The 25,145-nt window shown below is 41.0% G+C and overlaps 1 protein-coding gene across 1 annotated transcript in view; it reads right to left on the reverse strand.

Moving 5' to 3' along the window:
- Nucleotides 1–25,145, reverse strand: part of LOC311065574 (protein kinase C alpha type-like) — a 175,354-nt gene that overhangs the window by 35,513 nt on the left and 114,696 nt on the right. The window contains exons 7-14 of the mRNA XM_084085990.1: nt 19,227–19,383; nt 17,658–17,792; nt 16,454–16,547; nt 8,904–9,038; nt 7,039–7,212; nt 5,580–5,671; nt 4,456–4,518; nt 3,244–3,382 (exon numbers count right to left, since the gene is read on the reverse strand). Coding sequence (XP_083942116.1) covers nt 3,244–3,382; nt 4,456–4,518; nt 5,580–5,671; nt 7,039–7,212; nt 8,904–9,038; nt 16,454–16,547; nt 17,658–17,792; nt 19,227–19,383 — 989 coding nt within the window. The remainder of the gene's footprint in view (nt 1–3,243; nt 3,383–4,455; nt 4,519–5,579; nt 5,672–7,038; nt 7,213–8,903; nt 9,039–16,453; nt 16,548–17,657; nt 17,793–19,226; nt 19,384–25,145) is intronic.

The raw sequence follows: 25,145 nt of genomic DNA on the forward strand, positions 1-25,145 counted from the left end.
CCTATTCCTCTGGGTAAGCACTTTACTAGCACTAGCTAGCAAAGGATGGAAAGCTTTAATCCTGGGCTGTAGTGACAGATCCCTGATGGAAGAGGGGAAGCCCTCATCTCTTATGATGCCTCATGCTTTTTAATTAAATGAGTTCCAGGAACCCCAAACGTGGAGAGCACCTACGCTGGCACAGGTATGGCATTCGTGCATCGGATTTCTCTCCGAGGTTCCAAATTGTGGCATAATGACATGATATTTGATCCATGTCAAGTATGAAGGCATACAGAATATAGTCTTCACGTTTTCCTATCATTTGTATATTTATTCTAAAGTGGAAATTGATCATCTGCATTCTAAGCCCTTGAATGAGAGAGTGGCTAATGGTACTTTTCCACTGCATTGTACTAGCTCAACTTGACTTGACTCCATTCACCTTTTTGGGGTTTCCATTCGGTAATTTTTCACCTCCCAGGTTAAAACACTGCAGACTACTGATTGGTCAGAGAATATTGACACTAGTGTCATTGCGTCATGAGGAACTCGCCGATAAACGCATGGAAGCTTCCAAATATTGTTAACAAACTTTTAAACCAGCAGCTGTAAATATTCAATCAACATTGAGCAAATGCATGGCCTATTTCTCACCTAAAGGTTTATCAGAAACTATATATTGTAGGCGAAATAGATTGATTCCAGTCAAGTAGCCAGCGCTCTCTTGCACGGATAGTTGGACATCGCTATGACAACCAGCTACACTGAAGGAGTACTATCACAGTGGAAAACAATGTTACTGGAAGCAAAAGCGAGTAGCATATGTGGAGTCGAGCCGGTACCATACAATGGAAAAATGCCATTCGAGATTATGTTTAGATCAGTTTCATGTTAGGTTACAGCGTACAGTCCTAACGTGACGCTGCTGTGACACTGCTGTCCTTGCAGCCCATCGCCCGTTGGCAGACGTGCCACTGGACATTAAACAGAATGCTGACATGGTGACCTGTGCACATAACCTGTGTCTTTGTGTATAATCACGTTTCTGTGTGTGTGCCATAGATTATCTAAAGAGAAAGGGTGATGAGGGTGATGGGGACAGACAAGCATGACCCCCGTCTGCCATTCTCTCCTCTCAATCTATTTCTTCAATACTGTATGAGTGCCTGTGGCCAGTTCAACACTGCTGACTCATTCAGTGTGTGTGTGTGTGTGTGTGTGTGTGTGTGTGTGTGTGTGTGTGTGTGTGTGTGTGTGTGTGTGTGTGTGTGTGTGTGTGTGTGTGTGTGTGTGTGTGTGTGTGTGTGTGTGTGCGTGCGTATGTGCGTGTGCGTGTGTGAGAGATAGAGTGAGAAAGAGAGACTGACTTTGCGTCCCAAAAAAATTAACCAATTGATCTCATGTATTGCTGTGCTTAATTGCATTTTAATTACATTTTGTCAATAACATTTAAAATCAAGGATATTTAAATTTAGAACCAACCTACCAGCAAAGTAAGGAAGAATCTACACAAAATCAAACACTGGTGTAATGGTGTCTGGAGATATACTCATACTTTAAATTAACACCAAAACAGCAAGGTGTAAAGAAACAGTGACATGAACTCTGAATGCTGCCAAACATTTTATTTTACAGGGTTACCGCTCATACTGGCAACAACCATACAAAATAAATATGATTTACATGGTTGTTGTTTAAACACAGTGTGGGGGGTATACGTGTGTTGGCAGCGTGGACATCTCTTTACCATTAGTCCTAATGCTACATGACAGTATTGGATCAGCCTTGTAGCTACTCAAGGCCACACTCTTCAGCAAGCGCAGCGCCGCGCACACACACAAACGCGCTCGCTGCGCTTAACGCCGTAACAGACAGCACCACCCTGATGACCGACAATATTACTGGGTATTACAAGAATATATATCATACCTGCTGTGATCGGGAGCGCAGTATACATTTGACTAAACCATACAATTTCACCAAGACATTTCTCCAGCACTGAATGTGTCTTTCACACACAAACGCTCTCCTAAAGCTGGGCATTAAACAGCCGATTTAATAATACCAATTGGTATTGTATTTTATATCATTTTTATCGTTGATTATTCACCTTTACAACGAGGTACAGCTTGTAAGGATCGTGCAATTGTGAAATGGGCAATTCAGCTAAAGGTGTCGGTAGGGCACCCCAAAAATGTGCCAAAATCCCCCAATATGCTTCTCTTGGTAATCGCCTTTGTTTTGATTGACCTGCCAGTCACTCAGGTGCCAGTCACAGGTGTGACTTAATTTCAATAATTGAACTTAAACTTGACCAATCCCCAAAACCACTGTTTGCTTAGCACTACAATGCAACCACTGTACATATCACAACAGGAATGGTCCCTCCATATGTCCTTAATTATACAATTCAACAATTTACCTCCATGTAACACGTCTTAATGTTCTGAAAAGGTCATTCTGAATAATACAAGAGAGAGAGAGAGAGAGAGAGAGAGAGAGAGAGAGAGAGAGAGAGAGAGAGAGAGAGAGAGAGAGAGAGAGAGAGAGAGAGAGAGAGGGAGTGTGTATCCATCTATGTCATTGTGCATGTGGACATGCATTATATGTGTTATTGGGTGAGTGCACAATATTGTGTTTGTGCAAGATAGGTGTGTGACAGTGTATTATGTGTATAGATGTGTATGACCCCAGAGGGGTCACATGTAATCAATATCCAGCCCACCACACAGCAGAGACCAGCTACATTAGCCCACAAATAGTTAAAGTATGAATAAGCATGGGCAGGCAGCATCAACAAACAATGATAAAACGTGTGTGCGTGTCTGTGTGTGTGTGTGTGTGTGTGTGTGTGTGTGTGTGTGTGTGTGTGTGTGTGTGTGTGTGTGTGTGTGTGTGTGTGTGTGTGTGTGTGCGTGCGCACACGTGTGTGTGTAATGTTGTATAGGGGACACACACTTATGTCTGTCCATTTGCAAGTGTGCGTGTGTGTCTGTAGCGATGACCGTGATGTGGAGCATGAGGCCGCTTAGGTCAAACAGTGCTGACCTCACGTAGCAGAACACACACACACACACACACACACACACACACACACACACACACACACACACACACACACACACACACACACACACACACACACACACACACACACACACACACACACACACACACACACACACACACACACACACACACACACACACACACACACACACACACACACACACACACACACACACACAGTGAGGTCCTTACCTCTGGGGCAATGTAGTCAGGAGTGCCACAAAAGGTGCGTGTGGTCACACCCTCGCCGATGTTCTCTTTACACATGCCAAAGTCAGCAATCTTGATGTGTCCCTCAGAATCCAGCATCACGTTGTCTAGCTTCAGATCCCTGTGAAGACAAGGCTTTTGTTTCATCTACTACACTTGCTATTAGGATTATTACTTCTAAACCAAATTTGGAAGAAGACATGGTTTAGACCTCAGCAGGGTAAGTCAGTGGTTCTCAACCTGTCCCACATGATTTTGGGGGGGGTCACTAGATTGATTGATTGATTGAAATTTTTATTAGGCAAAAGAATGTAAAACAACACAGTTACATTTATAATGCTTTTGTCTAAAAGGTCCGGCCAAAAAGGTCCTTGCGGGCTTGTTTCCGTTGGGGTCCTTGAATTAATTTCATAGACATATAGTAGCAACCAAACCATGACAGATGACAGTAAAGTGACAATTTAAGGACTTTTGAGACCTTTTTAATACCTTAAAAAAAATGAAATACCATTACTGCATCAAAAGTAATCAACTAACTATACTATAAAAACTGGTCAAACATTGGCCAAATTGTCAAATAATATAAGAAAGAAAATGATGAAAATAGCCGATCTACGATCTACAAGGCCTCGCAATGTGAGCTTGTAGATCTGCTATTTTCAAAATGTTTATCTGTGGAACCGAGTCAAACTAAATTGAATGCCTCAACATCAACAATTCCAAGTGCTTGTCAGGGTGGGGGGTCCCCAGATCAAATATAATTATTTTGGGGGGTCATGGCCTGAAAAGGTTGAGAACCACTGGGTAAGTGACTGGAAAATGCTCTTCTTTCCCTAAAATTAATTCATGAATTAATTATCACAAATGTTGCCCTTGAGACAGACACGGCCCTCCAAAGCTACAGTACAGGTTGTGGGGTGTATTGAGCAGCTACCAGGGCAGAATGGAAGTCATGGCATGAGATTGTAGAGGGACAGAAAAAAAAGAGAAAGCATGCACAGAGACCTTTCCTGAGATATAAAAAGAAACACAATCACACATCACCAAACTCTGCGTCCTTTGGCTAATTGGATCTAGTTTTTGATAAAAGCCAGCCAATTTGTCTTGATTTATCAGAGAAACTGCTCTGTATTATTGTCATTCAATTTGGAGGGCAGCGTACGTATGCGATGAATATACACCGTATTGTCCCACCTGTATATGACTCCTTTTTCATGCAGGAAGAAGAGGCCACAAGCGATCTCTGCTGCATAGAACCTGTAATGACATCCAGAGAAAGCAACATCAAAACACCTTCACTATGAAACACACACACACACACACACACACACACACACACACACACACACACACACACACACACACACACACACACACACACACACACACACACACACACACACACACACACACACACACACACACACACAGTACTGAGTTATGAGTTGAGTACATGATTTGTCTGATAATGAGGTTAATGTCCTGAAGGACGAGTGTTACAGGAATACACAAATAAATAAATAGTTTGTTAGTATTGGAGTGTATAGTTGTTCATGTATATCAATTTACAGAGCCTTAACCCATTAAGCTTAAACCGGGAAAGCTTCTGTGTCATTTTAGATTTTAGCTAAAAAGCATTATTTTATACTTTGGCTATTCAAAAATAGCATATACTGTATACAAGCTTCGTGCCACGCTATGAGCTTGTATATCTGCTATTTTTGAAAAATCTTGAAAATGTGTGCAAATCTTTGAAAACATATATTATTTTAAAGCAAAGATTTCTAACTCAAATCTTTGCTCAGAATAAACCTGATTCTGATTCTGATTCTGATTCTGATTCTAAGGGTCCCTGGAAGAAAATATTTTGAGATGGGGGTCGGTGGCCAAATATTATTTGTGGGGTCCTTGACATGAAAATGTTTGAGCACCACTGATATAGCAACATACATTTTTCCAGAAAACTGTTAAGATGAAAACCTTAAGTTGTCACAAGAGCAAAGCCCTACTTTTACAATCTTTTATAAAAAAAAATAGGAATTAGAAATAATCAATTTGGTGCAGAGGACAGAAGCACTTCTACCTTGTCTATCACGTTGAAATAGATATTAAGTATCTTACCTATTGATAATCCTGCAATGAACAGTTTCCATGTTTCGCTAAGATTGCAGGTTCTCAAAGAATTATGGTTTGTTGTGGGATAATATTTTCCAATCCCAGATGTTAAATAGAATCACTAATTGTTCACACACTCAATTACAAATAAATATGTTGGAAACCACTTGGTACTGATGCAATACAACAAGGCATACACTTACACTGCCTGGGGCTCCTTGAACTTGCCCACTTGCTGGATATGGTACATGAGATCTCCTCCATTCACATACTCCATGACAAAGTAGAGACGGTCCTGTCATGAGAGAGATTGAGAAAAGTCAGGAAACAGGATAGCCCCTGACCAACTGCCATGTGCTCAAGCACCACCGTTAAGCCTAGAATGTCCAATTGCACACATAACATCTTAAAATTAGAAAACTAGAAAAGGGCACTCCTCGTAACGCAGGTCATTGCCAGGCTGGTGGCCTACCCAGGGCTGTGTCAGTCGAATGTTGCAGCCATTAGAACATGAGGAATATATACATGAAACTTCGTTCCACTGGCTATGTGATCTAAAAACTACTCCAAGTTAAAAAGAATGCTAAAACTACAATACTAAAAACTAAAATACTAAAAAGAGACTCCACTAATACAAAAAAAAACAGTCAGTTCATGATGAGACAGAACATATTGCACACAGGAGTCTTCAGCAGCATATAAGGAAGAAGGTTAGGGGATATTGCATAAATATCCCCTAATATGCTATATGACCTGTGAGAAGCTGTGTCTCAAGCTCACAACACGCTGCTTGTAGGTCTGCTATCAGGCTTAATAGCAGACCTGAACACATTCACAATGTGTTCAGAAGAGTGGGTTGTGCACATCCAGTTTGTTGCTAGTGCTGGACACAGAGTGACAGTTCAAGAGAATTAAAGTCCGCACAACAAAGGTACAACGTTTCGGCCACAGTGGCCAAAACGTTGTACCATGTCATTTTTTCCTGTGTTTTAAAGTAAACTAAACACTTAGAGAAATGCTGTTTATTCTCTTGAACATTCACAATGGCTGCCATGCAAGACATTACAAATGTCTTGCTTCTATTCCAAAATGCTACTGTATAGAGCCACATTGAGAAAGAGAATAAACATAAAGAGAAAAAATAAAGGCACTCTTGTGGATATTTTTTAGCCTCTATTGAATTGGCTACTGCATGGCAAGAATAAAAATAATGCGTGATAAGTGATGCAAAATGTTTATGTTAATGAGCATAATGCTGGCATTTCCTATAGAAGCCATATTTGTTCTTCATTCTTGTTCAGTCAGCCTGATGAAGGCTGTATGCAGCAACGCGTAGGTGCATCATTTTTATTCTTGCCATGCTATAGCCAAATTCAATAAAAGATTACATTTTTTTCCACAAGAATACCTTGTTTTGCTCCCTTTTTTGTCATTTCACTTTGTCACCTTTGTACCAAAGAGCACCTTGTTTGGGATTTTTACTGCAAAGAAAGAGAACCACATTATGTGAAGACGAACACATATAAATGGGTTTGAGCGAACATTTATAATTTTGCATCTTAATTTTTTAAATATATATATATATATTTCTAATTATTATTATTTTTCAAATTGATATCTCACATAAAGGAGTGGACCTTGACTGTGCTGTACAATACGTACCACGGTCTGGAAGCAGGAGTGGAGATATGTGAGGAAGGGTGGTTTGCCTTGCTGTGCCAGGACCCTCTTCTCCACCATGGTGCACTCCACATCGTCATCCTGGATCACCACATCTTTCTTCAGGATCTTTATGGCATACAGCTCCTCTGAGCCCTTCATCTCTGCCAGCATCACCTTCAGAGAGACACACAGAGAGATGATGGAATAATCCCATATGCAGTGACCATGTGGTGATTTTGTAGGATTCACCCCAAAACAGGACAGCTTCGTCTAAGTAAGTGGGAGAAACAACTGCCAAACAAACATAAAAAAACAATCTAAATGTTGGCGTATGAGAAGGCACTGTAAAACCCGGCCATGAGGAATGTACTGTAGATGCCAACTCTTTCATTGTCTTGGCCTTGACCTTTGTTGACAGTGATTGAGAAAGCCAGCATGACAGAATCTTCACTCTGCTATCATCTGGGTGTAAAGGTCCCAGGCTGGCAGCTCAGTCTTGGTGATTTGCTGTGCTGCATTAAACAGCCTTGGCTTGCGGTCGTGAGTAGAGCATCTTACATACCAAGCAGTTAGCCTTTAGTCCTACTGCTACCTTAACAAAGGTGGCCACATGATAGGAGCAGCTCAGGTCCTCGCTGATGTGAACCCAAGAGGAACCTAAAGCTGCTCACTTTCCACTGCAGCCCTGTTGATGTCAACGGGGTCATGTTCGCTCTGCAGCTCCCTGGCTGTAGATGACGGATTCACTCAGTAGGGCAGGCCCCCTAGTGGCTGTAATCTGGGTCAATATTGGACTGTTTATGCAAAGTGTTCAAACAAACTGTACGCAAGCTGAAAGGGGGAACAGAAGCCTGTACAAAGGCCAGACCCCAGCGATTTTTGTGTCAAGTTTGGAGGCAATTGGAACTGAAACAACTGGTCTGCTGTGGGAAGACGGATCGGATGCACATAAAAACAAAGACCAGGGCTTCCTGATTAGAATATTGATATTGTAAAGGGCTGAGGAGCACTTATATGTGTGTAATATTTCTTCCCATTGGCTCCACCCACTGGCCACTGGGAACATTACAGGCAGCTAACTAAAGCTACAACTAGAGCTCCTTACAGACTGGCTGGCTGTGACTATAGAGAAAGCTGAGGCCAAGCCTTCAAACCAACAGCAGCTAATCTCAAAGATGATCAGAAGTAGAGGTATCAAATTATCTTCTTTCCACCACAAAATCTCCCATCCGCTGATAAACTTGGTTTTAAACATTCCCACTGCTAATTCTGAGCTGGGTAAGAATGCCTTCGATACGATTACTATGGCTTGAGGTGCTGAAGCACAGGGCACCAACCTGGGGGGGGCACCAGACGGCGTGAAGAAAAAAGAAAAACGGCGAAAAACGCTACAACATTGAACCCGCACCCCCCCCCCCCCGTCGACAAAATGGTCCCGGGCGGCACCACGCTACACCCCCTCTAAAATCTATACTAAAATTGGAGTACTTAATTTCACTTTCACACTTTAAACTGCTTGTGAAAAATACTCTGAGATCTGTCTGTACATTCTTTGAAATCCTGAAATGTCTATTATCTTGTAATTTGTGTTGTTTAATTTCATGCTATGTTTACTGTAACAAGGCGTCATTGGAAAAGAGAGCTTGCTCTCAATTGACCTTCCGGAATAAATAAATGTTAATGTTAATTCGGGAAAAAAAGAAAAGCGGAGAATCTCTAGTGTTCTCTTTCTGTACACCATAGCAACAGGGCACACTTCAGTTCAAATGAAAGCGTTGATGTTGTTGGTCTAAGTATACACGTATTATGTACAGTTTGTGCAGGCTATGTGTCTGTGAGTGTGTGTATGCATCTGTTCCTCTCACCTTGCCAAAGCTGCCTTTCCCCAGCACAGCCAGAAATTTGAAGTCATTGAGTTTCACCTGGTCCAGGCTGCTGAGGATGGAACGGTTGTCGTCGTCTGTTGGGCTGACCACTTTCTTCCCAGGGCCCATGGCTTTCTGCACTCAGAGGACAGTGCAGGGGGCATTTCATGAAAACATGTGCGTCAAATGAGAACAAATCACACGCACGCACACACACACACACACACACATCAAATTGAAAGCCAGTTAGAATGTGGTATATAGAGACTTGAACTGGAGTAAAAAAAAGGATGATTGTAATTACTGACATGGACTACATGTCATCAATTATCCGGAAAAACATGAAACAATGTGAACCAAAACAAAACTCTGCGCTAAAACTCCTGTACATTCAGTCATTCACAGCTCACGCAACGGCACTTCCAGTCATTAACAATCCTGTTGCAGATGTCAGAAGGTAAGGGAATCAAATCAAACAGAGGTGCTATTATGTTGCAGATGTCCAGAGGTGGTTTCAACAGAAGAGATATGGGAGCATAAATGGCATGACATTACATTTTTATTTATTATAGTCGATTGATTGATTTAAACTTATGATCTATAGTTTTGGTTCTATTACAAAAAAGGACGCCTTATTTTCTTGATGTACTCTCAGACATTTGTTTTTTTGTTCTTTGTTTCAATGGTGGGTTTCCATCCTACTGCATATTAGCTGTGATGCACAATTTGTACCTGGTCAGTATCATCCATCTCATGTAAAGCTACTGTACATTTCATCCATCCTTATCAGTACTGAACAGTCACCAAACAATCGCCCAACCATTAACCAAAATGCCTTACTGTGACATTATCAAATGGCTGTTTCTCCTCGACGGTACTGTGCTGTCAATGGTCAATTCAACCCTTACAAACTATTAACAGACTGTAGTTTTAATATTCATGTTACATGCATGTCAAGACAAAGAGGTCATCATCACACCTTAACAGCAGGTAGACCTCCATTCAACGAAGATAAATCATTTATCTAATGCAACTGCCATCACACCCAAGCCATGCTTAATCTAAGAATGGGATTATGCTTACACAAGATAAGAACGATAAAAATGTTCGATACGTTCGACATTTTAATCTGAACCATACACAGACATGCCCACAAATGCACGCACGCACGCACCCACACACACAGTTCATAGCAGTTGATAAGGAAGCATTCAAATCATTCTTACTCTGCAAATACATCCTCCGCATATAGACACACAACGTACGCACAAGCACACACACGCGCACGTGATGCAACATTCACCATATTCACAAACACGTACTGTATGTATGACTCTGACATAAAACAGAAGTATAGCACAGACTCATGCTAAAAGTAACTATTGTTGTACCACAGTCTCACTAATACAAGCTGCAAAGAGTGGGCCATAGTGGCTACGTGTGGATCATATTTACTTTTTTGTTTAAATTGTATAATTACCAAAAGTGCAATTCGGAACTTGTGTGGGACGCCCCCTCCCCCTCTTCGTGCACAGACTGTAGAAGTAGGCTCTAGTTTTGTAGGCTCATTTTGCATAGCAAAATCAATGACACTCCATGGAAAACCCATAATCCCAAGGGAAATACTGTACATAATGAACGAAAAAGGGGACTCCTGCACATCCAAAAAAAAAACTGTTGGAGGTGCAAGTCTAGTCAGCAGGCATATAAATTGTAAAAAAGGGAATGGACCTTCAAGGAAGGGACTGCACACTCCAAGGAACAGAGATGGACAACTTACTACTGCATTAAGTATTTTATTAGCACGACGCGTTTCGCCGTGAGCTTCGTCAGGTGCTATACAAAAGTTTTGTATAGCACAAAAACTTTTGTGCTATATATATATATATATATAAAATAAGTAGGAATAATAAGTCTAGAAAGTGATGATCTTACAAATTTACCTGATAGCCATATCTCATCATAAAGCACACAGAAACCTACAGTACTACACACACAAACAAGCTTACTAATTAACTTGTGACTAAAGACAACACATGTCAACGCCCAAAAAGCGACTACTTCAACAACTAGCTTGTATGAGAAAAAATAAGAAGAAATTGGTTTGTCAAGCAGTTTTAGTTTTGTTAATGCCATCAACCAAAGTCTGCTGCTACTAGCGGGCACTGGCAGAAAATCACGAAGCGGAGCAGACCACACAGGACCACAGCACACCTGTAAGCTTTAGCCAATGAAAAGAGCCTGGCCGAGCCGAGCCGAGCAGCCTTACTTCCTTCCTGTCAGACGCACCTGATCAGATTTCTTCACACGTGCCTGGCCCTGAAACCACAGGGGAGAAGTGAGGCACAGCGGCCCACTCGCTTCAGGTGATTTAATGCACTGGTTCTCAAAGTGGGGTCCTGGCGCGGACCCCTAGGGGTCTGGCTACAGGTCTGTAAATCTGAGTAACCGCCATTTGGTTCCATATGTACACTGTCAGAGTTATTGGGGTCTGTGGCCTAATGCAATTCCAAACTGTGGGTCCTTGAAAGGTTTAAGAACCACTGATTTAATTACACAATCAGACCTTTATGCAAGTCATGTCTTAACTCAGAGAATTTGAATGCACAAAGCCTCCATAATGTCTTACTCACTTTTACACAGAAACAGACCAAGAGTTGGGCCAAAATACCGACACAACATACTGTACAAAGATTGACAGACTGACCCTGAATCAAGCTCTTACTTACTTGCTTACTTACATAGGATCAAATTCTAACGTATAATTAGCCAATATATGTCTTTTTCTATCAATATCACATGCCTACTTGTCTCACACTGTAGGAAATATATGAAGTAATGGCAATGGCAATGACATGGTCAGTATGTTTTGAAGTGAGAAGAGACAAAATGAGTAATGAATAAAGAATGAAAGACAGAGAGAGTATATTTGTATATACTTGTATACTGTATATACAAATATGCTTTATTAATTTTTTTAAATAAAAAATAAAAACACATAACTCCCAACAACTTCACATGCACAGTTGGAACATACAGCATGAGAAGATATTTGATGGATGATAACGTTTGGGTGGTTTACTGCACCATTAGTAGTAATGTGTGAAATAATTCAAGTGCTCTTAGGCACCCATAAAATGCCAATACATAGACAAACAGACAGACAGACAGACAGACAGACAGACATACAGACACACAGTCCACAAACATAAACCTTTCTATTGATGCGCAATGGTGCCATCTAGTAGTCATAGGTGGTATTGTTTGTGGTTACAAAATGTGAGTGCAGATATTAACATAATGACAGGAATATTACCATACACAGACAGACAGACAGACAGACAGACAGACAGACAGACAGACAGACAGACAGACAGACAGACAGACAGACAATATCCAGTACAAAATGGATACATACTGTAGATGCACAAAAAAAATACAACTACAATTGTGATCATTCTAGAGTTATTTAAACAATGATTTTCCCACCAGAGGATTTGGTTTGTGGTTTATGACTCCTAAACACGTTTTGCCTACTGTCTCTATACTATTGCTCATTACACTTTATAGATGAACATTATTCTCTTAAACTTTCTCTGGTAATGGAGGAAAATAGATAGAAGAAGAATGATATGAAAAACAAAGAAAGACAGAAAGAAAGAATGAAAGCTCCTGAGGCTGTAGTTAAACAAGAGTTGTCTGTAATAATATCATACCTGACTCTATCAAAGTGACACCTCAGGACAACAGCATGTGTTGTTTGTAGCCTACATCTAAACGATGTGTAAAAAAAACAACAACAAAAAAAAACATTAAATGCTTTTGTAATTTTGATGTTCACATCCTGGCCCTTGTGACAGCTACTAAAGTTGAAACAGTCAAGTTGAAACAGTTTTTGTGACAGTAGCTGAAGTGTGTCAGCAATTAGTTTTCCATGCAGACTTAAATCTCGTGTTGATAGTTTAGCAGCTGGCTATTCACTATTCACTATTACAGACAAGGGTTTATCGAAGCAATGTCATACAGGGTTCCGTTAATGTATTTCTATTATTTAGTCACATGCTTGAATACCATTATTGTTAGTGAATGGGCTCGATTTGCAGTGGCCTGACAACACATACAAATTATTTGAAACGAGTGGAGAGGTGAAGAACAGGAAGTCACCGCATACTGTAAGATGAGGGGAGGTGAAAGCAGCAGAGAGAGAAGTGAAAAAAACAAGGAAGAGAAAACAAAAGGAGAAAAGGTGAGAGGGGAAGAGATGAAGAAGGGACACCAGCGGAGAGAAGGACAAAGTGGACAGACGGGAGAGCTACCTTTAGCCTGTTAATTTGGCAGTCCTGAGAGCGAGGGGGGACGGGGGAGGAGAGAGGAGGAGGAGAGAAACTCAGGCGTTAGATTGGACAAAGGCAAAAGGAAGAAACATTCGTAGGTCTCGCCCTCCAAACACGCAGGAGAGAACAGGAAGCTGAGGGAAGAAAGAAGGGGAGACACACAGCAGGGCGAGAAAGACTCAGACACACACTTCAGCTACACAGTTCTCAAATCGGGAGTGGTGAATGAACACTCTGGACTTTATGGCAAAGTCTGGTTATGCCAAAGTTACCATCAAGACAAAAGGGTGACTTCAGTTTTCAGTTTCATGTAAAGTGCAATTTATAACAGCACCTGGTCCAATGAACAGTCATTTTGTAAAAGGAACAGTGTGACAGGAATAGCTACAGCTGAAGTCTGTTAAATTAAGTTGCATACAGAAGACTACTCCTTGGACACGTAATTCTTGGGTCTTTTTTGGTCCTTTATCCAAATGGCAATTGAACTGGGGACTCGCTGTCAGGCATTACTGCTATCGGGTCACCCCAAACTACATTTTTCAAAGGAGCTTTCTGAAACAGTAGGCATTAGGCAAAGTTGAAAAAGTGTAAATATGAACTGGTTGTCACTGAATGGCCATCCTAGAAAGGACAGTCATGCCAAAACTTGACCAAACTTTCACACCAAACTAAATGTAATTAATTCAACCCGTGCCTGAATTGAATTAAAGTTCTGTCTGGACCACTTCCATCAAAATAAGACATTTAATTTACTTCAAAACAGAGCAGCAGCAACATTGTCTAATGCCAAGATCAGATCAGAATATGCATCAGGATGATGCAGTTATAAAGAGTGCTCCATAAAGTGAATGGCCAATGATAAAATTACAGCTGGCAGGAATCACTAAGCTCTATTTAATTAATTCAACCATGCCTTTCAAGGGTGGCCATCTAGTAATGACCGTCTGAATTAACCTTCAAGGGTGGCCATCTAATAATGACCAGATAAATTAGCCTTATTAATGTACAGTCATCTGATTCCCTGACAAAGAAATATAATGCTACATAGTTTCTTAAACTTTTTATCTGTCTCTAAAGGCCAAATCTCTCTCTATATACAGTATATGTGTGTGTGTAAAATAAATATCTCTTTTACCACAAATTCATGATGTTGCTTGTTGCATGATTTCACACCAAATCAGCCAGAGAGATGTCACAGCTTGTAGGCAGGAAAAGAGTAGTGTTCTGAACACCTTTGATGAAGGCTTAAATTGTGTACTATAGGGTGTGTATTTACAGTGTATGCATGCTATGGGTGGGAGAAGTGAATGTGTGTGGTGTTTTGCAGGTTTACTACTGTTTGCTAAACCTGTGAGAGGATGTGGATTCTTTGAGACACTGGAATAGAGCACCGAAGTCTGACGTCACTGCCAGTAAAGGGCCAGTGGCTTTATTTTTTTTGTTGAAATCCCCATGTGGGAATCTTAGATCACGTCATATAAGAACTGTGTTCCAAACATAAACACACCACCCTGGCGTTTTTGTCAGGGGGGTGGCTCTGCATCGTTTATGATATTCATTCATATTTGATACAGTCTGTTTCTGGCGAAAATGGAATTAATTCTGCCTTAAAAGTCTTAAGAACTACTACTTCCGGGTCTGAAATCACTGTCCCCACAGCAGCCACGTTCATGGGAAATGTAGTCTTTGTGTTGTTTGACTCGTTTCTAGTGTTTATATTATGTTACTCTTTGGGTAAATGTGTACATTTACACCTTCAGTCGATGCTTCATATCCATATGAGTAAAAACGCCAGGGTGGTGTGTTTATTTTTGGAACACAGTTCTTATATGAAGCGATCTAAGATTCCCCAATGAGGATATCAATACAAAAAGTAAAGCCATGAACCTGCGGAATGCGCCCTCTACTGGCAGTGACGTCAGGACTTCGGTGCTCTATACACTGCTAATTTTAATGTTCTCATTTGATCTACAGTAATAAACAGAGATACAGAAAGGCATTAACCAGAGTTCAATAGGGATAGGGACAATCTACCTAATTGGCTGCAAGAAGGGGAAAGTTTGTTATCAAGGAAAGCCTAACTTTATCAGTAATGCTAAATTCTGAGCATATTTATGCTGAACAAAAAAGTTTTTTCAAAGAAGTACTGCTTGATTCCAAAAAGGTGTGGACTGCAGACTAAACAAATATAGGATTTATTTTGAGCAAGGCAACAAGTTATGACCGAAATGTATGCATATTTATCTTTAAAAATAAAATAAAGGCTAGTAAAACGAAATGTCGGCCTGTTTTCATCATCAAGCATAATAAGGGTGTTTATGAAACAGTTTCACTGCAACTTCCTTTCAAAGACGTCTATCAGAGACTGTGGGTAGGCTAATAGTCTCGACTAATAATGTGTGAGTCCCTTTGTTCTACAGTACACATCCAATTTAGGGGGTTTCGTTTTGAGGAGAAACTCATAAGAAATGTAAAATGATCAAAGAAAGCCGGACACATACTTTTTCACATACAGAGGTGAATTGGCCAGTGCTCTGATGACAACAGAGATCAAGTGATGACCCTGGTGAGCCAACAGAGGTCATCAAGAGGTGCGACTGTCAGGCTGTCACTTTTAATAGACAGGAACCTGTAGCAGACAGTTCCTTATTGTCTCCAGATGCTGCTGTATCAGGTGTCAAAGTTGTGGGCAGCATGCCCGCACCGTCATGCGGAGAAAGATAAGGCTCCAACGAAACAGGATGAAGACGCAACTGTCACGCAACTGTCACACTTATGTGTGATTAATGAGATTGGAGTGATTAGGGAAGGCGCAGGGGCAGCCTTCATGGGTTTAGCAGGCTACGGGTAAGTGGACTTCGTCACAGTGAAACCTGTGACCAATGTGTCGCTAACAGAGTTACTGCGACACAGCAATTGTTATCTTACGTTTCACACATACAAGAGACACAAGATGTACATAAACAACAAACAAAAACATAAGACTCAGAAACAAGACAACCAGAAAAATGTAAACAAGTATAAGTGTTGTGCACTGTGAAGCTGGAGTGTGCATGTCTGTTTTTCAAAATACACAAACTGCACACTCTCAATGAGACTTTTGTATATCTTTCACATAAAAATCAATGCAGTAAGTAGATATCGATGAACTTCAAATGGTTTAAGAAATGACAGTGATACAGTACATGGTGTTGTTTATTCCAACCCAGTCCTCACCTCAAATTTCTGTCTCAGCTCCTCGTTTCCGTCATCCTCCTCTGAGATGGGCACGCTGTAATACTCTCCTTCCTCCTGGGCCAACATCTTGAACCTGACACAGAGACAGACGGACAGGAACGGAGAAGAAGATAAATAAATACTTGTATTCGTAATGTTAACATTTTCTTCATATTTGACATGCGTAACAGTCAGTCTCTTTACAGTTCTCCTGTAAAGAGCCTAGTAGGACTACCTGCTTGTTGCCATTATTCATTATTGCAGTTACGGATTGTAATTTGCTCACATTAACCTTAAAAGGCAACACTCATGTTGTTGATACACATTTCAGTTCATTGTTGATGGCTGCCGTTGTCTAACAAGAAACAACCATATTAACAATGAAACTCACTCAGAGAAAAATTCCCCTTCCTGTATATTTCAGACTTTTTCTGTGTTCCTACAATCCCCATGATGTATTTCACAAGAAAGCATTGGCCTGGCATGCCAAGTAGTCAATGACCGCCATTACATCAACCTGATTCCTATTTTCTGAAGTCAAAATCGCTATTTTGTCCTAAACACAGCGGACAATGTCACAGCCACTGAGGGCAGAGGCTAAAAACCTGGAAGTGTTATAGAAGGAAGGGTTATAGTTTTCACACTCAGGTATTTTGACATTTCAGCACAACCTCTGTGTTCGCAATAGAGTTTCAGTGACACAGAAGATTGGTCAGTGTTGGCTGGGAATGGAATGTTAGCCAGCAAGGGCCTTAGGGCCCTACAGCAATATTGACATTCCTGATGGTTTCCCTTTAAAAAACACACAAGAGAGAGATAGAGAGATCTTCACTCCTGCTGTAAAAGGTGCCGAAAAAAGAATCACACACACACACACACACACACACACACACACACACACACACACACACACACACACACACACACACACACACACACACACACACACACACACACACACACACACACACTTGTGGGGCAGGAACTACGTTTGTCGTTACTACTGTTGGTGCACTTTCATCAGTGCATTGTCAAAAACTGAGACCGATGAAGGGGTGTTGTATTGGTGGTGCTGGCTGTTGGTGCTGATGATGATGTTGAAGATGACTGCTAATGAAGACAGCCATGGGGGGATGTAATGTCTTTGCTAGTGGCGGTAGCATCATAGTGAACAACCGGTCTTGTTTAGTTGGGTGACACCTACCAGCCATCGACAGGGGCCTTCATTAGCTCGGACACTCCGAAGGACAGCGCTCCCATGAAATCATTCCTGGTGGTGCGGTCCCAGTCCCATACCTCCACAGACAGTCTGCGGTCCTTATCTTGAGCCTTCAGCTTGCTGGATAAACACAAAGGGGAACACAAGACCAGTACAAGTTAGCGATTGGTAAATATGTAAATATGTCATTCAATGTACTCACAAAAATAAATTGAGACCAAATACTGCAAGCAAAGCTTTTCTAAATATTCATGTTGCACTGATGTGTATTGAGTAGACTACAGAGGTCATCAACATGTCCGTACACGGACAATGGCAAGACATGTCTATGTCCGTGGCACATTCTTTATTAAAAAAAAACTCCTAACATATAGCCTACATATTTTCTTCATTATAATGTAAAAACATATGAAAAATGTGTTTGAATAACTTTGATGACTCGTAAAGCAACGAGATTTGTAGTATTGCACCTGTGTACCTGTACACAATTGTATGTGGTGTGGTCAGACAATAAAATAATTAAAGTCAACGGCATGCGAGGGACCACAGTGAAAGAATGGTGCAGGAAAAGAGCAAAAACAGATGGCATGTCATCTGTTCAGAAGGAGGTGTTTCAAAGTGTCCACTAATGACAATAACAACTACTGTATAATAACACTCATAATCCATGGAAACCATCCATCCACAGCCTGGGTCCTTCTCCAACCTAAAAGTTAGCTCACCTCTGATCAAACTTAGGCGCCTTCGCATTAAACTATTGTGACACTGCATTCAATTAAAATCCTGGAATGGCCTTCATTAATCACTCATCATATACTGTAGGCCTACATATCTTTTTTGTCTCTCAAGTTTCCTTGTTCCAGTGTTCCATTGGCATTTTATCCTTGACGTTTCCGCGAGAAGCATTTGACATGTAATTAGTACGTCTAATAAATCAAATCAAGTGTAGGTGTAGAGTGTCTTTTTTCCATACTACATTTGCATGCCTTGGACTTTCTCATCAACAGCAGAATACCTGATCACCTTAATAGAAACCACAACTACCTTGCCAAACCAAACCAACGGTTTAGCTGGTAGAACTTGATTTGATCTCCTTCTGTCCTCAAGTAACACTGTCCTTTGAAAAGCCAGCAATCTCTATAATAGCCATATGATGTATAATACGCACCCACTAACCTTTGCAGCTAACCTTTGCAAGTGGCCCTTTTGCAATTGAACTGGCACTGTCTGGCAATGTCTGTGCTGATTAGACTCAATTATTATTATCCAAAATAATTAGGATTTAGTACTTAATTTAGTAGGTAAGTAGCTCAGTAGTTAATGCAGACATACAATTGTTTTAAAATGTGCAGCACATTGGACTAGACCCTATGACACATTAGGAGTCCATTAGTATCCGTGCATTTAGGGCTAGGCCAATGCGTTTTTGGTTAAATTATTATTTAGCATTTCCGTGGCAAAAATGAAAAATGATGACAATGAAAATGTCCATCACGAGCTGCCATGATGGTGATGACCCCTGGTGTCACCCTTTACCACTACCCATCAACTCACAATTTAAAGGTTTCATTCCAGACGGGATTGAGGCTGGTACGGATAGTTTTGGTCTTCTGCTTGGTCTCATTCTTGGGGTCTGGTATGAGCTTGAGCTTCACGTAGGGGTCAGACAGGCCGTTGGGGTCCATGGGAATCAGATTCCTGCCTTCACTCACTGAGGGAAGAGAGAGACAGCAAAATGTCAACAAGGTTTACTTATTGTACAGACTAATTGTAAGCACTTAAGCTTTTTTTATGTTTATCCTTTTAACAGATATGTACAAATATGGTCATGTACAGTTATGGTCTCGTGTAGCCAGACAACTATTTCACAATCTCCGAATGCTATATAGAGTCTGGAACTACACCTCTCTAAATCCGAGAGAGGAAACTGGCACTTCCGTTCACGAATATACATTTTAAAATATCTTTACATTTTATTTTATAATTTCCATTTTTGCTAAGCAGCAAGCTACTTAGATGATTTTGATTTATATTAGGATAAATTTGCACGACAGTAAAGACGAAACGGAAGTGGGGAGGAGGCTTCACATCCGGTTTATATTTTAATCATGATCAGAGCTTCCGAGTCCCAGACTGTATGACCGGAAACATTTGAAAATTGTGGGAGGCAACAGTCTGGCCACGCTTGACTATGTACAGTATAATTGTGCAGTGTTTGGTCAACAGAAACATCAATGAATCGATATTGCAATACAAATAAATATTTGTGTACCGCTTTATTTTAGCTCATCAAACACTGAATGGACAAATTAATGGTTTATAACCACACAAAAGACCGTCTCTGACAATGAAATAAAAAATGATACACATCCAGGGAACAGGTGTAAGGCGTGTCGTGGTCTAATTCATGAGTGGGACTCTCCCCTCTCCCTGAGTTTCTGTATTTAGCTGTTCTGTAAACAATGACCGACACCCGGGACTTTAGCACCCCATTAGCAGTGAACCACGGGGCAATGCCGGAACTGGCAACTGCATGCATGCATGCGCGTCATCACACACACAGACACAGGCATGGATGCACACTCTCTTGTTTGCACGCACACACATACTGTACACGCATGGAAAAGAGAAAGCACTCATGGAAATTAGTGCTTCACACACAGCTGCACACAGACACACACACCCAAAGGGTATTAATGCACTCACACACATACAGAGGCACGCACGCACGCACAGTTGCAAATGTCCAGAGTATTTCCACAGAGACAGGCTTAAGGCTTGCCAGGCAAGCCCTTGTCCCCCGGAGACCCTAGGAATCTCCTCATGTGGCACTGCCCATCACACTGCAGTAGTGATGATACTAATAACTGACCTTTCACCTAGAAGGGAGGCAGATAAGTATAATCCGTTTGGATCTAACTGATGTACACTTTGTCTCAGACTTTCAAAATGAACTCCTGGAAACACTGAACTGGACTCTTGAACACAATTAGTATACAGTATACAAAATATTTGAATAGAAATCTTCACAAACAGCAGCCGCTTTATTATATACTAATGATATACTCATTTCAATTTAACATGGCTACATCCTTATTATTTGACTCTTGATTGGTACAATTTACATTATGCTGGCCCTGTGCAAATAATTTCTCCTTTTCTGCTCTTACCACCTCTGGCAGAGGGCGAACGTATGGAAATATGAACAAGTTCCCCAACTTCTTTGCAGCCTAGAACGGGAGAATTGTAATCGCTGAGTCGCTGTGGCTCGCCCTCTAGGCAGCCTGCAGTATAACATGGGGATTTAGGGCCCTATCTTGGGCAAAGCCTTACCCGTTAGCCTTACCCGCTACCCGTGAATTATGCACAAGGCAGCTGGCACTGTCCCTAAACGGTATCTTACGGCCGCACTAATATCGCTATACATTATGCCAACTCCGTTATTTGCGCCTGGAGGTATGCCCGTGGGTTGTTGCGCTTTCCCCAAACATGAGAAACATGACCCGGACATTTCTGTGTGGAGTTTGCATTTTCTCCCTGTGTTTGTTTGGCTTTCAAAAAAGAAAAAAAGAAAATCCATGTTAAGGACATACACCTGGAACTGATCCCAAGAGGGATCCACTCCGTGACTGCCCTTTGCTCATAATAGTTACAGCAGGATGGGTTAAATGCAGAAGATACATTTACCCACCTGGATCAATAAACCATAACTTGAGTTAACTAGGACGCCCGACTAGTTGGGCTTCTGGACAGAGATTCTGCAGACAGAGATTTGGTGGCTTATAGAATAAAATATAAATAATATATTGATGATAACTGAGTCATCTGCAAATTCCAATTATGTGTCTATCTTTATGTGGACTTTTGTAATCATTTGTAAAAAGTACAAGAGGATAGAGAACAAAACCAACAGGCCAACAATCATTTATTTTACATTGACTGAGCTCTTTGTGATAAAAAAAATCCATTACCCAGCCACAAGATTAAAATCCAACCCAAAGTTGTCAATATGTTTCCCAACTGAAAGCTTACTTGTTGAATGAGAGTTAAATGAATGATGAAAATCAATGAAGAAAATCAATGAAGGGCAACTTGAGTTGTCTCATAGAATTCTTCTGTTTGCTAACTAGCAAATATGTGGTGGTACCCCCTTCAACCACATGTGAAGAAACAGGTGAAACCAATGCTATCTTTCACCTTCTCTGCAATTAGACAGTCTTTCCTGGAAAGTGGAAACAGTTGCTAGTCTCCAATGGTTTACCTCCTGACAGAGTGGTTAAGAAAGTACTGTAAGTATGCCGATGCAGCTATTGTCAGTATCAGCCTATTGTGCCTGGATAGCTCAGATGGTACAGTGCTCACCTTTGAATTGTAAGGTTCTGAGTTTGACCCTGGGCATCACGGACTCAGCATATGACTCGTAGCTTGGCTTGGATAATTAAGACTTGCGGTAAGTACTGGGAGCTGACGGTAGGTGTGGTGCTCCAACTCAGCAATCCCAGGTGTATAACACATTGTAAAGGGGATATATGCCCTTGTTGCTCGGCTCAGAGTGGGTGTGGCAACAAAAGGAACAATCCTGGGACCAGCGGACCAATTTGTGCTCTATCACAGGTTAACCAGTTGGCTTCTCATTACTACTACACTACACGACATGCCACTTAAATTATACTGTAGGCCGCTGCTGACTATAAATAGCTGAAGAAAACCTGCATGAATCATCAGTCTATTTGCATGACAGCAACTGTGTGTATGAATGTGAATAAAAAGCACTGCTGGTGGTGTGGTATTCAAAGATAGATAACTCTTTGCCTTTCATAACTCATTCATAATGACTAAACAATAATTGCTACAACTCTATATGGCCACACGGGGCAGTGATGAATAACTGATCCCTGTCCCTGTGCACATTTTAATGAGGTGATCACGTACTGTAATACTTGTGTCTATGTGACTTGTGGAGCACTGTGTGACTTCAGGGACCAAACAAAGCTTTCTGTCATGTTTGTGCCGTGCTGTATGGACAACTGAATATTTTGTTACTGTTCCAAACATCCAGCCTTCAGTTAACTCCTGCTATGGTACGTAGACTCATATAATACAAAGAACTGACTCTTGTCAGTGAGTTATACAGGACATTTTAAGCTACAATAACATTATATCATGGCACAGAAAGATATGTAGCAAATACATAATATATAGATTATACAATGCTTTTGCACTGCCATTGTGGTCTCAAGGTAGGCAAAGTATAACTTTAGCTAGGATACTGTACCATTATAATAAGGTAATTTCCAATGCAATCTCCTCCCAACAGGCACAAGTGTAATTCCAGTCTGGGCCTGTAGGGGGAAACCTAGACTACATAATTATTAATTATGTTGTTTTCTGTTGCTGGGACCACCCAGCTTCAACTTTATGGTTTCTCTTCATCTCCATCTCCATAATACAAGCTAATGATGTGTCTAATGTGTATGTGTATGTGTATGTGTATGTGTGTGTGTGTGTGTGTGTGTGTGTGTGTGTGTGTGTGTGTGTGTGTGTGTGTGTGTGTGTGTGTGTGTGTGTGCGTCCGTGCATGTGCATGCAAGTACACGCGTGTCACACGTGCAGTGTTCCCTCTGTCCTGGACTGAGGAGGCTAAATGGCTAAATATGGTAATCAAAGTCGTTATTGGGAAGGATCAGGAAAATGTGATACTTGGTGGGTGTTTGACACAACATCTTCACAGCACTTGTGAAGAGCTCTAAACAGCCTACGCTCTCAAGGGGGTCCCTCAAGTGTCATGTACCCGTCTCTTTGTCATTGATATTTCACTCAAAGATGGATACACACTCATAAATAACACGCACATGTTAGGACATCACCAAGCAGGGCATCTTAACTGTTGCTTGGAAACACAAAACAGGAGCTCTGCCTACAGCACCTTATTTAACCCATTAAAACCGGGAGAGCATCTTTGTCATTTCAGATTTTAGCGATATATCGTCTCTGTCGGGTGGAAACCTCCAAAACTGTTACTTTTCAGGATTCAAATTCAAAAATAGCAAAAGTAGCAGATCGACAAGCTCAAAACGCGTCACTTCGCGCCGTGTTTCGAGCTTGTAGATATGCTACTTTTGATGCTTTTATGTGAAGCTGTAGTATGATCAAGTAGGGCGTTCATTTACAAAAAAACAAAACAAGTTAAAATATGGAGATACAAGGTTTCTGCCCGAGAGCAACGGTATATAGCAACATACGTTTTTAAGAAAACTGTTTGGATTTAGAAGGCATTTGTAGGATCGGCCTTATGGTCATGGAGAGCAATTTGTTTAATATTTTAATTCCCCTGCTCTAAATTGGGTTCAATGTGACCACATTTTCTGCCTCAGGTATAATTAAGAATATAATTAACAGGAACAGCACCAAACTTCATGTTCATTACAGCACGTTTTGATTAAGGACTTCAGGGTCTAATAATAATGGCGTCATCAATATGATATGAAGGAGACCGGGCCTTCTCTGTTGCTGCCCCTAGACTTTAGAACAATCTAACATCACACATCTACTGGAAATGTGTAATCCAACCTAAAGACCCACTTTTTCTCTCTGGCTTTTAGCTCAGTCTGAGGGCGATAATGACTAATGTACGCAATTCACTTTTCACACTGTTTTAATCTTGATATCGTTGTTTTTCTTGATTGGAAAGCACTTTGGATCAACTACAAATAAAGGTGACTTAAGTTGACTCCAAGTATGGTTCCAGACCGGCCATAGCCTGGAGGGACCATGGATCAGAGATTTTTTTAATCCCTCACCCTAACACAGGCCAATAGGGCATAGCAGTGGCGGCCATTTTGTGGCGCCATAGATAGAAATCCCATTCATTTCCCCCATAGAGATTTCCGTCTGTCATCAAATTATTGGCTTAAGAATGCAACAAAAACTAAAAAATCTCCATTAATTCAAGGCTTCATTGGGTGTGTAAATGATAGAAAATAAGCAATTATTTTGGGTGAACTACTCCTTTAAGCTTGTAACCAAGCCATCCAGGCTCTTGGTGAATCATGACCATAAAACAATACGGTTTTCAAATATGTTTTGACACAGAATCAAATGTTTTATGGTCATGATTGCCGTATAGACATTCAACAAAGCCGGAAGCACCACGGTGGATTCGAACCACTAGACCTTACCACTGTGCCATCCAACAACCAACACCCACCTACCATGGCTACTTAACTTTTCCCATAGCATCTCTAGTGAACTTTTTATTCCATTCTGTACTCAGGCCTCTCAAGTCTTCCAGTCTAGGTATTTGGGCTGTTCCAGAGTCTAGGTTATCAAATGGTGATCCATGCTCTATAAAGTTTATATCACACCTTAAAACCCATTCTTATAGAACGCCTTTCTGTTAGTGTTCTGTTCTTTCACCGTTGCTTATTATTTTATGCTGTTTTATATTGTAGTCTTTACTGTGTTATAATACTG

The sequence above is a fragment of the Gymnoscopelus microlampas genome (genome assembly GCF_963454915.1).
Source record: "Gymnoscopelus microlampas genome assembly, chromosome: 2".
Classification (NCBI taxonomy): Eukaryota; Metazoa; Chordata; class Actinopteri; order Myctophiformes; family Myctophidae; genus Gymnoscopelus; species Gymnoscopelus microlampas.